Source organism: Melanotaenia boesemani, chromosome 12, assembly GCF_017639745.1.
Source record: "Melanotaenia boesemani isolate fMelBoe1 chromosome 12, fMelBoe1.pri, whole genome shotgun sequence".
NCBI classification, from domain to species: Eukaryota; Metazoa; Chordata; class Actinopteri; order Atheriniformes; family Melanotaeniidae; genus Melanotaenia; species Melanotaenia boesemani.
The window spans coordinates 3,390,153-3,404,210 of NC_055693.1; the positions used below are offsets into that span (position 1 = coordinate 3,390,153).

Consider the following 14,058-nt stretch of genomic DNA (forward strand, 5'->3'; position numbering starts at 1 on the left):
CCCTCAAGCTCCCAGACCTCTGGTAGAGGACCAGAGCTTGGATGGATGAGAGACCGCCATCGGAGGGCAAGGGGACAATTTATATGTATATTTAAAGCTGCCCTTTCATATATATATATATATATATATATATATATATATATATATATATATATATTAGTGCTGGGCAACGATTAAAATTTTTAATCGCGATTAATCGCATGACATGCTGCGATGTTTTTCTTTATTTTAAAACCTAAAAACAGAAATAAAAATGTGGTTCTTCAAAAATAACAAACATCCTATGGTGGCTCTTCATTAAAAATATATATTAAGCTGACTTTTTGAAGTCTCGGAACATTTGCGTCTCTAAAGTAGTTTTATTTAGCTGGCTGAGGGAAAAATGGCTCTTTGGACTGGAAAGGCTGCAGACCCCTGCACTAAACACATCAACAGGTTTTGCAGCAATTTTCAGATAAAATATTTCTTCATATATATTTATAAAATCAAATATTTATAAGAAAGAAGGATGACATGTTCAGGATTTACTAACTAAAAGGTAAAAAGTCAGCAGGATGAATTTAAAGCTGTGAAGCTGCTTCCTTCTAAACACAGAAGGAACAATATGTGATGAATATCAGCATCAGGTGAACAGACAGAAAGCAGGATGAGAATCTCACAGCTTCTAGATGGTGAGGAGAGAGAAATATTCACAATATGCACAATAACTTCCATCCATGCACCTTCACTGCTTCATTATCCACATTTCTGGATATAAATTCTCTAAACTTTCATTTTCAGCCTCCGCTACCGGGAGTTAAGGGTTAACATCTCGTTTCCGGGTGTAGCATCAGGTCTGTAGCTGTATCTCTAAACATGTGTGGTATCCACAGAAAGTCCAGAATCTCAGCTACCAGCTCAGTAAAACCATTTCTATCACCAACAAACACAGTTAAGACAGCAAATTATTTAAAGAGCAGCTACACAAAGTCAGAAAAATATGTAAACACAGATGATGTCTCCCCGTGTCCACCCCACGACATGAACACGAACAAACGGCTCCTCTACTGAAAGCTCACATCTCACAGATTCCACAGCTGGAAGTTTCATCTCGATATGACCAAGATTCACCGAACCAGAGGCAGAAGAAGGCCCGATTTATGCTGCATGTTTGTAAAAATCAGAAAGCATGTCTTACCTTTGCTGTCTTGCATAAATTAAAACCGCATTTATTAAAAAAAATAGTAATAAAAAACTTTTCCATCTAAAAATTACGATGTTCTGTCCATCTGCATGTATTTTGACAAAGAGAAACGTCCGGTTCTTTTTTTTTTCTTCTTCCTGTTCCAGACAGAAAACATCTCTTTATTTTAATAAACCTGCTCTCTCCCGATCACGTCAGACGCACCGCTGCAGCAGGGAAGAGAGACATGGACGCCATGTTTCTGTCATCAAAGCCAGCGGCCAGCAAAAAAAAAATTTTTTTAACACGCGATTAAAAAAATTAACACTGTTAATGCGCAATTAACGCGTTAACGTGCCCAGCACTAATATATATATATGCACAATAAATTTCCATTTACCAGACACAAAGTTATATTGTGGGGTCTTTATTCCATGACTGCCCAAAATAAAACCAAAGGAATAAACAATGAAAGGGCAGCTTTACAGAAGTCTAATACTGTCAAATGCTGGGTTTACTTGTGGATGTCAACATTTTACCGAAGAAAACTGAGTCCCAGTAAATACACTTTTCCAGAAAAAAAAGATATGTCGATTAGCTGGTGCATGAACAACTGAAGCGGTCACTCTTAACAAAAGCAAAGAAATAAAATCAAACCGCATATCAGTGTCCATACAACATATAACACCTAATACACTGATATCAAATAAAATGCAGTAGTGTACTTCAGGATGTGCAAAATGTCTGTGTTAACTCAAAATTTACAGGCTGCAGCAGTGGTCTGCCTCATGCAGCTCGACACAGAAAGACGTTAAACATGAAATTAAGAACATTTTTCAGTTATAGCAAGGATGAAATACCACTGCAAACTGAACTTACAGCGTACCCAGCAGTGCGATCTTCACAGGATAATCTACAATGACTCACCTACATCTGTAAATCCGTAAACATCAGATCAAATAATCCATCATTGGATCCACATACTGCATTACACATTCTCATACAAAGTACATAGGTAGCTCTTTCAGTCATCGTGTACAAAAACAGTATTTGTGGTATTTTTACCCTCTTTAATGAACCTCAGATGCTCGGCACTGAACATGCATCGTGGAACGTGGAGCTTCACCCTTCCTGTTTTTTGCCTTGTATCATTTCCTGTCACGCACCTTACAAGCTTGGGGCACTAAACCGTGCACAGTGCCATACATATATATATATATATATATATATATATATATATATATATATATATATATATACATAGAGAGGGAGACCCTCAAGTTATTCCATAATAAACTTTAAAAAATTATTTTCTAGTTCATTGATCAACTCTTGTCCATAAATTATTAGGGGTGTATTTGGATTTTTCAGTACGGAACATTCGGTTTGGAAAAGAGTTCCCACATGGAACAGTAAATGTCTGTTCACTCCTGACTCAAATTAAATAGATCCTTCAGCCTATTAAGTTTTGCACAATGACTCATTCATTTGAGTCAGGTGGTTTTGGAGCAGGGACACATCGAAAACCTGCAGGATTGTGGCCCTCGAGGACCGGAGCTGGACACCCCTCACCTGTGGCAATCACTGGCCCTGGGGCTCCAGCCCGAAAAGCCAGGTCTCCCTGGGTTTTAAGACGGGTCTTTAAGACCTTCAGGAGACTCTGGCCTTGAGACCGAAGGGTGCGTCCTGAGGAGTAGGGACATAGCAAGTTAGTAATATAGTGGAGGGCCGCCCATGTAACACCTGGAAAGTCAAAGTAAAATTTTAAAGTCAATATGAAATTTGACTGGAAGTCAACAAAATCTTGATGAAATAGGGATGAAGTGGGCTGTTCTGGGCATACCTGACAGCAGAGTTCTGCACTAACTGAAGTCTGTTGAGAGTCAGCTTATTGAAACAAGTGAAAACAAAATTACAGATGAGATGAAAGCATGAATGATCATTTCAAGATCTGATTTTGACAACATTCTCCTAACTTTAGAGATATTTCTTACATGAGAAGAAACATTTTTGGTCAGTTGTCGGGAACGACAGACATGCTTGATCAAACACAACTACAAGGTTTCTGAGGCTGCTTTTAACAGACGGGCCCAAAGCACCAAGATGGTTTTTGATCAGGGGAATCTTTTTATGGGGAGCAATGACCAGAGTTTCTGTTTTGCTTGAATTTATCTGAAGGTAAGTTGAAGAAAGCCAGTTTTTGATGCAAGACATTCCAGAAACACAGATAAAAGTGAAACTGAGTCACTGAAAGAACAATACTACTGAATGTCATCAGCGTAAAAGTGATAGGACGCGTTGTTAAAACCACAAATCAGCTGACCAAGAGGCATCAGGTACAACAAAAACAAAACAGGACCAAGGACAAAACCCTGTGCAGACCCACAAGACAGGTTGCACACATCAGACATTACATTGTTAACAACATTAAAAGTTCTTCCTGCTATATAAGAGGAAAACCACTGGAGGACAGATCCAGAAAACCCTATCTCTGATTCAAGTCAATTTAAGGATAAACCAGAGCTTGAAGACCCTCTTCTGTGGTTAAAATCTCCTGTTTTGGAGAAGTTCGGCTTCCCAGTGAAGTATGTAAAAGGACAAAGACGACTGTATAAGACGAAATCGGTCTGCAGGTCTTGTGTCAAGCTGTGTTTCTCTGTCCCCCCTTTAGCCCCGCCCCCCATCGTGTGGATGAAAGCGCACTTTGAAAACTCGTTCTGGATAAAGTGTGCTTAATGGTTTCTATTTTAAAGACCCTTAAAAACGACTTAGTGATATTTATATTTTTATGTAACTTTTGTTTTTAACGATGACAAACACTGTAAAGTAAATAAAACGTAAAAATGATTGAAGAGTTTTTAGTTTGAATAAAGTGTTAGGGTTCCTGTCTGTCTCCGTTGTGTGTGTGTGTGTGTGTGTCTGGCTCCCTCTGTCTGTCTGTGTTGTGTCATGTCTGTTTCCGGCCAGGAGAAATACCAAGGCAGCAATCGCCTCACCTGGGCTGATCTCCACACCAGGATCTCATCCACCAATCAGCCACCACAGTATTGAAACACCAGACCTTTCTACATTCTTCGCTGGATTGTCCAGTTACTTACCTGGTATTTCGTGGCCTCTCTAGTTATCTGCCTTCAGCCTACTCGTGTCTCATAACCCTGTCTTGTGTCTAGATTCCTGGTTCTCTGGATTCCATCAGCCCTGCCTGCCACACCAACCTCCTGGATTGTCTCCCTCCCGCTCTGATTCACTTCCTTCTCCAGCTCTAGCCAGCTCCACACAACACTCTGCCTGCCATCCGCTCTGTCTGGTCAGCCGTGAACCACTGTGGTCCCTGGATCCTGCACTTGGATTAAAACCGTTCTCTGGATTCAGCTCAAACCTCCATTAAACTCTTTCTTTAACCATTTTCTGTCGTCTGGTTGTTCAGTGCCTGCATCTTGGGGTCCAGAAACCATTGCCTGTCTGACTCACCGTAACATAAAGACTTTATCTGAATATGTGTGATCATTCAAACAATTGTTTTATTAACCAATAGTGTTATAACTTTAAAACTAATATGTTTTTCTTTGAAAGCATAAATGCAATTAAAGTTTTAATTTTAAAATAAAACATTTAAATGTGGATTACATTAATATTTGTACAAGTTAAAATGGATTTTCTTTATTTTTCCCTTGAAACATCTCTCCCTTATAACATATATGTGGAGATACCATCCATTAAAATAAAATCTATTTATTCCATATTTTTATTTTTTTAAGAATTTTTTATTGGAGAATTTACTGCAAGCAGTTTTCTTTTTTTGTTTTTCATTTTTAATGTCATCAAACAGTTTCCTGTTTCCACCAAAGTTAAGCAGTTTTATGTTTTGCATTTGTTCCCATTTGTACCGAAAAAGAACCAAACAATGACCTTAAAACCAGGGTACGTACCGAACCATGATTTTTGCATACTATTACACCCCTAGTAATTATGCAAACTGGTTACACCACTTTAATGTTCTTTCTTTGTGTGTGTAAATAAGACGATCATGTGTAGTTTTTAAATTGTTGGCTGCAGTTTTCAGTGAATAAAAGCACATAATAAAAACAGTTTGAGATAGTTGTCAGTGTTCAATAATTTTATGATTAAACAAGGAATGAATCAAATGTAAAGGTGCTCTTTGTTTCTTATCGTTTCAGTGTATCACTGTCAGTAAGTTCAGTGCATCAAAGCATATAACCAAACTAAACGATAGACTCTATTTGATCTGGAACGATAGAGAGGATACATGAAAACCCTTTCCCATCAGCATTCACAAACAGAGGGAGCAACATTGCATGCTGCTGACTCATGGATACCATACAATGGTGCCATCGATTGTTGGTTTGCCACGTTAGCTATAAAAAAGGCTTAAATCCAGGATAGGATTGCTATAGCATCACTCAGTCTATCAGCCACCATGCGTGGAAAGGTAGGTTCATTACTTTTATATGAATGTTGCTTACATGTCAGGACATCTCCCTTCACTTTTTTTTTTTTGTTTGTTTGTTTGTTTTTGTGCCTTGTGTACAAATAAAGACTGCATGCATGCATTCACTTCAATGATGGATTGATGGAGTAATGAGGATTTCATTGACATTCATCTGTTGGTTTCTAGATCATCTTCTACGAGGACAAGAACTTCCAGGGTCGCTTCTATGAGACCAGCAGCGACTGCGCCGACATGTCCTCCCACCTGAGCAGGTGCCAATCCTGCAAGGTGGAGAGCGGCTGCTTCATCGTATATGACCGTCCCAACTACGTGGGTCAACAGTACTTTCTGAGAAGGGGCGAGTACTCTGACTACCAGCGTATGACGGGCTTTAGTGACTGCATCAGGTCCTGTCGTATGATCCCAACGGTATGACTGAAGGCTAAACCTTAAGATATTTTAAGAAATTCAAAGCGTTACATGCTCCACATGTTAATCAAAGCACTGTCTTCTAACAGTACCAAGGGTCCTACAGAATCCGGATCTATGAGATGGAAAACTTCGGGGGTCAAATGAACGAGCTGATGGACGACTGCGACAACATTCAGGACCGTTACCACATGTCTGACTGCATGTCCTGCCATGTGATGGACGGCCACTGGCTGATGTACGAGCAGCCGCAGTACCAAGGCAGGATGATGTACCTGCGTCCCGGAGAGTACCGGAGCTTCAGGGACATGGGATACGACCGAATGAGATTCAGCTCCATCAGGCGCATCACTGACTCCTGTTAACTTCCCAAGCTGAAGTTTTTAATTTTTCTGTCCTCTGAAATAAACAATACTTAAATTGAAACCTGCATATGCTACTTTTAGACAGTGTGATTTGTTGTTAGAACATTTTAAAGCAGAGATGGAGGATTTGTTGGAGGAAGGACCAGACTGAGACTCATGTTCAGCCTCAAATGAAGATGCAATTAAATAAAAATATGACTTGTTTATCACTTGATATCCTTTCTTAATTCATAGCTTGAAGTAGTTTGTGTTTCAGTCATTTAACCCTCTGATGCATGAATTATTAAAACAGGGACACTATTTTTTCACATACAATATATTAGATATCTAAACGCACAGTAATGTTTTTCTTTACTCTTATTTGGCTTTTTATTTATGTTTAGCTATTCTTTAAAATATTTATAAAATGATATTCTGTAATATTTAGTCTATTTTATATATACAGTTGCAAAGTTTCCTTTTTCTCTTTATCACTGAGGCAAACTTTTACCGATTCCACTGTCTGAATATATATGAAATATTATAATATTAATTTATTTTTCAGTGAGTTGCATTGTATTGGTTGACTCACTAATGATGTCCACTGAAGTGGCTAATTTGCAAATATCACCCTCATCCATACATATACTAGAAATCAAGTGCATGAAAGGGTTAAAAGTAAAATGAGAATGCCTTTATTGTTATTGCACATGATAGTACAACAAAATTAGGAGTTCTACTCCCACTAGGTGCATAAGAAATAAATAAATACACATAAAAGAAAAACAGTATTGTGCATAGCAAATAAAAAAACATAAAAAAAAGTTTTTAAATGGCTTTTTACCATTTCAGCTCACTTGGAGACCACATGGTCTCAGAATTAGTGTTAGAAGGACTAATGGCATTCAGTGTGCCTGCCATCAGCAGAAACAGCTGGAAAGTTCAGCTGAATTAGATCTAAAACATTCAGTTGTACAAGCTTGTTAAATTACGTGTCTCTCAAATATATCATGACGCTACAGAAAGTACATGAATGGGCTTTTTCTGCAGCTTCAAAGCCTCATATTTGATTTTAGCCCCATTATTAAACTTTCTGATGCAAGATATGACCATATGAGGACAATATGTTTTTTTTTGTTTGTTTTTTTTAGCCTAATATCTGTTTAATTGTGTGGAAAGACAGATGGCTGAGGAGAAAATCTAGGTAATATCAGCATAATGATTCATGTTAAATATATGTCAGCAAGCATTGAAAAATGGCTTAAACTCAACCTTTATCTTCACTAAAGAGTCTTGGCTGCATCCATCTCATCATCTACAGTCTCTGGTTCAAAGGTTGTTTTTTTTAGCACCATCTCATATGATCATCTGCAACCTGTGGATGATTTTTGACAATAAAAAACAGATTTACAAGAACACAACAGACTTAAAACTGACTATAACACTTTAGGTTTAAGGAGAGAAAACTAGATGGGGAGAAAACTTCATTATGTTTTAATTTCTATTGTGACTAATTAATGCGTGCTTTATTTTATTGTAGTAATTTATTGTTTGCATGAAGGAAATCTTGTTGTCCCCAAAGGTTTTGAAAGGAAATTGTTAAATTTAAACAAAACAAAATCTAAACAAATAAAATGAAATTCTATTAATGCATAAAGCTAAATTTTGTTCATGTAATTTTGACAAAAAAACATTCATAGATTTTTCTGTTTGTTTTATGCATTGATGAAGCAGGATCACTTGTAAAATATGTTATTTAAATCTTTCTGGGTGTTTTTAATGGTATGTTTGTACTGTCTGTGCAGGAACATGTTTGGAGTGAAACATGTATTATTAATGTTTCTTGATAATTGTTTTTGTTGTTTGCATCATTCCAATAAAGCTCTAATTGTGTTGCACACTTTTTTTCCTTTGCACACTCATTCTTCCTAATCAGTCAGAAATCATGTCAAACAAATAAGATGAAAGTCATGTTTAAGAATAAACTCCTCATCCTGCAGAAATGTGATCAAATCCAACATGCATTTGTTGAAATGAAATCAAACTCTACGATAAACAATAAGCAATCATGACCCCTGATGCAACAATGGTCACATTTTCATGTTTTTATCTTCTGCTCAGTCATTTGTTGATCTTATTGTTTTAATCCTATAAAATCATTAATCAGGATAAGAGGCGTTTGATTTCCAGTTTAATAAAAGATGCATCTGTGGAAAACACACTATCATTCTGCAGCAAAGACAATACAAAGCAGGGCCTCTTCACACAAATGCAACCACCGCAAATCATGATCCGTTAACGGTCCCTTTGAATTGAACCGTATATGGGGGCCTCTGTTCCATATTGCTCTGTCAGGAATTTGAACAATGGGGTCATGTATGCTTTGGGTGTGAGGTCAGGTATAAAAGCCACAGGATCACATCGACAAATCTGTGCAGTTCATTTGAGCCTAAACAGTTATAACTGCAGCCATGACCATGGGAAAGGTCTGTGCACAGCCACATCTTAAATGTCAAACACGTTCAGTGTCTTGAGATGCTAACAGAGATGCAGACTCAAGTGATCCATTACTGCGTCGTCAAGGTTTTATTGTTTTTTTGTTTTGTTTTCTCAGATCATCTTCTACGAGGACAGGAACTTCCAGGGACGTTCCTATGAGACCAGCAGCGACTGCGCTGACATGAACTCCTACCTGAGCAGGTGCCACTCCTGCAGGGTGGAGAGCGGCTGCTTCATGGTCTACGACCGCCCCAACTACATGGGAAACCAGTTCTTTGTTAGGAGGGGAGAGTACTCCGACTACCAGCGTATGGGCATGAGTGACTGCATCAGGTCTTGCCGCATGATCCCCATGGTATGAACCAGCAAACCTGGTAAAAATAGTTCCGTCTAATATCTAAAAATAGATCTAATATTTGCTTTTACTTATTTCAATTTACAGCACAGAGGCCAGTTCAGGATGAGGATCTACGAGAAGGAGAACTTCGGTGGTATGATGCACGAGCTGATGGACGACTGTGAAAACATGATGGACCGCTACCGCATGAACGACTGCATGTCCTGCCACGTGATGGACGGCCACTGGCTGATGTACGAGCAGCCCAGCTTCAGAGGCAGGATGATGTACTTCAGGCCTGGAGAGTACAGGAGCTTCAGGGACATGGGCATGAGCGGCATGAGGTTCATGAGCATGAGGCGCATCATGGATTCCTGCTATTAGAGCTCTGGTGTTTAAAAATAAGATTTTAAATAAAATCTAGTGATTATCTTTTAAATGATTTCCTCCATTACTTAATACTAAGTGATATGAAACCCTCACAAAAGTATAAGTTTTAACATATTATTTAGAAATACCCTCATGCATGGGAAATTTTGAAGTACTGAAGGCAGGTGAAAGTTATTAAGGGAGCTACACTGCACACCATCAGATGGCAGCATCTCATCATTTCTAAACATAATGAATTCAGGGAAAAAAAACATCCTAACATATCTATTTATACCCAATAAAATAAACATTATTTTCTATTCTCAATGTAACTTTAGCACGAATTAATGATTAGTCTATAAGTATTAAATTAATGATAGTAGAAGAAATTAATTTCAAATGGAGAAATCAATTCATAAAAACAACATTTTGCTCACCTATCACTGAAAAAAAGTAGCGTGATATTTAAAAACAGCACTGATGTTTACACTCTTTATTCCATATTAATCAGCCTAAATTTATCATTAAATATGAAGCAGTACATTATATTTGTACATTTCATAGAAAAGTTTTTAACAACCTCTTAAAGTTGTTTTTAAGGTTGTATCTATTTCTTTACACCAGTTCATGTTATTCAAAGTTATTTATTTTTAACTACAACATATTTAATTTATTAGATCTCTGATGCAACGAGACTTAAATGCCAATCAGTCTGTAATGTAGAGATCAAACTAGCATCTGTCTTGAAAAAGGCTGACGGTCAAAAAGAACTGAATGAAATTACAGTGTCTTTATTCTAAGAGGACACAAAAGAGCCTGATTCACGCCGACCATTGTAGCACACAATGGGAACATTACAGCATTTTGTTTTGCTCAGTCCAGTAAAACATTTTGTGGGAGCCACAAGAGTTTTCCATATTATCCCTAAAACAGAACGAAAATTAGAAAAACAAAATCTGTTTTACTGTGAAAAAAAAAAAGTCTGTTTTCCATTTTAAATGTAAAAAATTTAATGTATTGTTTGTGAAATAGGTTGTTTTCTGTGAAATTGTTTAGGAAACAACTGGGGGGGGGTCCTTTCGGCTGATGGGACAGCACCCCAAAATTAAGCTAAGTGGCAGAATTAATCCTTGTTTTCCAAGAGATATTCAAGCTGGAGAAATGCCGGTTACCAGCTTTGTTACTCGGTCATCTCACCTGTTGCATACTAGCCAGGTAGCAAATTGTAAATGTTATATAATCCGTAGACCCAGCATCCTCTGGATATTAATGAGACATATTATTAGTCCCCACTGCGATGTTCTCAGCAGGATGTTAGCAGGGTTTTATTAATGTCTGTAACATGTTCGGTCCTGGTGCAGCGTTCTGAATGAGTCCTACAAAGACTCTTAAAAGGTCAGCCGGATATCTCTCTTTACTTTTAGGCAAAGCAAAAGATAAAGTCTGTTGAGCCTCTAGCAGTGGTTACATACTTCACATCATATCCAATCCAATTTTATTTATAGAGCACTTTTCATGCACAAAGCAACACAAAGTGTTTTACATAATAAAAACAAATTCTGCATATTAAAAACAAAATTTAAAAGCCTTTAAAACACACCTCAGAGTAGTCTCTTTCGCACACACACTCACACACATACAAACAAAGCCTGTACTCCCCCCAACCCCTTCTGTCCAAACATGAACTCCCATCCCTAGTTGCTGTCACTTCGCTGAATGTAAGTATAAGAACATCAGTAGAATGAAAACATCTGGCTGACGCTGCTGTGAGGAAACGAGCTCATGGGGCTCCAGTCGCACCGTAAACCAGTCCTACTTGTGACAGAGGGCTAAACCTCTCACAAAGCCAGCTACTGATTCACTAATAATCAGCCTGCACCAGTCGCATAACAAACAATTTATTCTACTATTCATGCATCCAATGCAACATTTCATAGTCTATTGTCTTGATGGGCGTCAGCATTAGAAAGGTTAAAGTTTATCATTTCTAAGCAGGTAACTCGCTGGATTAGAAACTGCCCTGATCAGCCATGATTAGAACTAACTTGGTTGGTACACTATGGTATGGTATGGTTCACTTTTTCGTTTTGTTTATCCGTTGGAGTTAGTGCCATGGCACCAATGCCATCCCATACCTTTTTCGATACTACCTCAGCCAAGGTTCCCAGCATGGTAGATGATACTATCTGGTGACATTAAACCACCACAAAACCTTAATTGAAAACAGAGAATCATCACCTGTGGGCGTAAACAACTCTCAAAAAAAGCCATACCATACTATACCATAACATACAATGTGATGAGTAATGGAAAGGCACCAATAGTTTGTTACGGTTACGGCCACTGCTGCTCTACAAGAGACCCTACATTTATCCATTGATGCTTTCTTTAACATGGAAAGCTGCATGTCTTCCTCTCAGCTTCTTTGTCTCGGTCTGTGGTGGAGGTGAGGACCCTATTGCAGGCAGTCAGGGCAGGAGGCAGAACTCAGTGCAAGTAACAGGGTTTATTCTCTCAAAAGTCAGGACAGGGAACCACACACGACAGGAATAAACTAACTACATGTACCGCATATGACCACATAAGAGGACATACGAGGATCTGACAAGGAGTGACTGAAAACCAAGGACATATATACACGGGAGTAATGAGAAACAGGTGAAGTGGATGAATAATTAGACCAGGTGTTCTAACGAGGCAGAAACAGAAACCACAGAGCACACAAGGGAAAAACTAACTTAACATGACAAAACCAAAAACCCAAACCATGATCTTAAAGCAGAAACTAACGACAAAAACCAGAACTATAACCCAAAACCATAACTAGAAAACGAACACGACCCACACACAGCCCATGATCGTGACACTTCTTAGTGTTCAGGACATAACAGTCATATTCCTATAAGTCTGAAATGCAGCGAGCTGTGAATGTCACATTTAGATGTCTGCTTAGCAACACCTCTGACCCACTGTCCTGCAGGTCTTTGAGGTTTCTACTGCAACACACATGACTCAAATAATAGGTCATTAAGAAGCTTCTGCAGAACAGTTTTATTTGGGCCAGGTGTGTTGTAGCAGGTAAACATGGAAAACCTCCAGGACACTGGCCCAAAACGGCCGAAGCTGGCGATCCCTTTAATCTAATCTGGACAGTGGGATGAATTCGCTATTCGTTGCACTAGAAGAAAGGGGAAAGTTAGGAGTTTTTTTCTGTTATGCTATTATTTTATTGTCTGGCCCACATATGATCAAATTGTGCTGTAAGTAGCCCCCCAACCAACATTTCTTTGACACCCTTGCCCAAAAGAAATCACTTTCTAGTTTAATATGAGACCCAATGAGTTCATTAATGTTCAACACTTAGGTTACACAGCCTCACGCTCATCTCCCACATCTTTTATATATATGACATTAGAAATGGAAATACTCATTTGTGTACATAAAGGGAGCATAAATGCCTTAAAACATGCAGGATCCTGGCCCAAGAGGTCCAGAGTTGGTGATGATGATGTGAGAGTCATGAAAGAAGTCAAGAATCCCTTTACCCACTCGTTAAATCATGATTCCTCCATTCTTTCATTTATCCATTACTCCATCAACTTGTCCATCAACATAATCCTCAAGTTCCTCCGTCTGAAATGCTGTAATTGTCATATGAAGATGTACGGTTAACAATGCAAATCTGTCTGTTACGAGATTTTCAAATCTATATTACAGCTGTGCTGTATGATGACATTTGTGTGTGACTTAGATTTAAGATGATCAGACATAACTGCATATATATCTTATTTAGTCATGAGGGTATTTCCTGAGCTTCTGCTGTAGCTCACTGTGCTGAACAGCAGGCATTTAGATGACGCTGGACGCCCAGTGTAGATTTGCTTACAGTATATGTGGTACCTTTACTGCCTCAGTAAGTCAACAGATGATACCAAAGATTTGTAGCAACTGTAGCGAGACAGTTGTTTTTGACAAAGCTGACTACTTTCTATTCACACTGTAAAATCTGGAGTACTTAGCTGATATGAACCGCTGTTTGCTTGACCTCAAGTTAAACAACTCCGAGCATCTAACGGTCTGATGTTCTCATAGAAAACAGGTACTGAGGCTCAAAATTTCTCCAACTTAGAGCGAATGTTTGACTGTTGGGAAAACATGACAGCTCCAAATTAAATTATGTTAAACATGGTTATACTTAGTTTAATTTTATAGTGCTAGCTTGGTGTAGTCGGCTATCTGGCTACATCTGCATTTCCTGAATTCAAGGGTATTTGTTTTGTTCTTTTGTTTTTTGTTTGTTAGTTTTTGTTTTTAACTATCAAGGAATTTATTACTACATCTGTAAATGATGCCTTTGGTAAATAACCCAATCACTTTCAATGATCAATGAGCTCAGTCTTATAGGTAAGGCTGTAAGATCCCAGTCAAATGTCACTGGAAGTAGGAGTTAGACAGTATTATTGTGTTT

At 38.3% G+C, this 14,058-nt stretch overlaps 2 protein-coding genes across 2 annotated transcripts; both read left to right on the forward strand.

Annotated features, from left to right (window-relative positions):
- Positions 1–5,544: 5,544 nt before the first annotated feature.
- On the forward strand, positions 5,545–6,406 carry LOC121650350 (gamma-crystallin M3-like). The gene is made up of 3 exons (XM_042001823.1): positions 5,545–5,612; positions 5,799–6,041; positions 6,131–6,406. The coding sequence occupies exons 1-3, from the start codon at positions 5,601–5,603 to the stop codon at positions 6,404–6,406; spliced, it is 531 nt and encodes a 176-aa protein (XP_041857757.1). The 5' UTR covers positions 5,545–5,600.
- Positions 6,407–8,847: 2,441 nt separating this feature from the next.
- LOC121650371 (gamma-crystallin M3-like) lies at positions 8,848–9,605 on the forward strand. Its single transcript, XM_042001849.1, has 3 exons — positions 8,848–8,871; positions 9,000–9,239; positions 9,327–9,605. Exons 1-3 carry the CDS (start codon positions 8,857–8,859, stop codon positions 9,603–9,605), a joined length of 534 nt encoding a protein of 177 aa, XP_041857783.1. The 5' UTR covers positions 8,848–8,856.
- Positions 9,606–14,058: the final 4,453 nt, after the last annotated feature.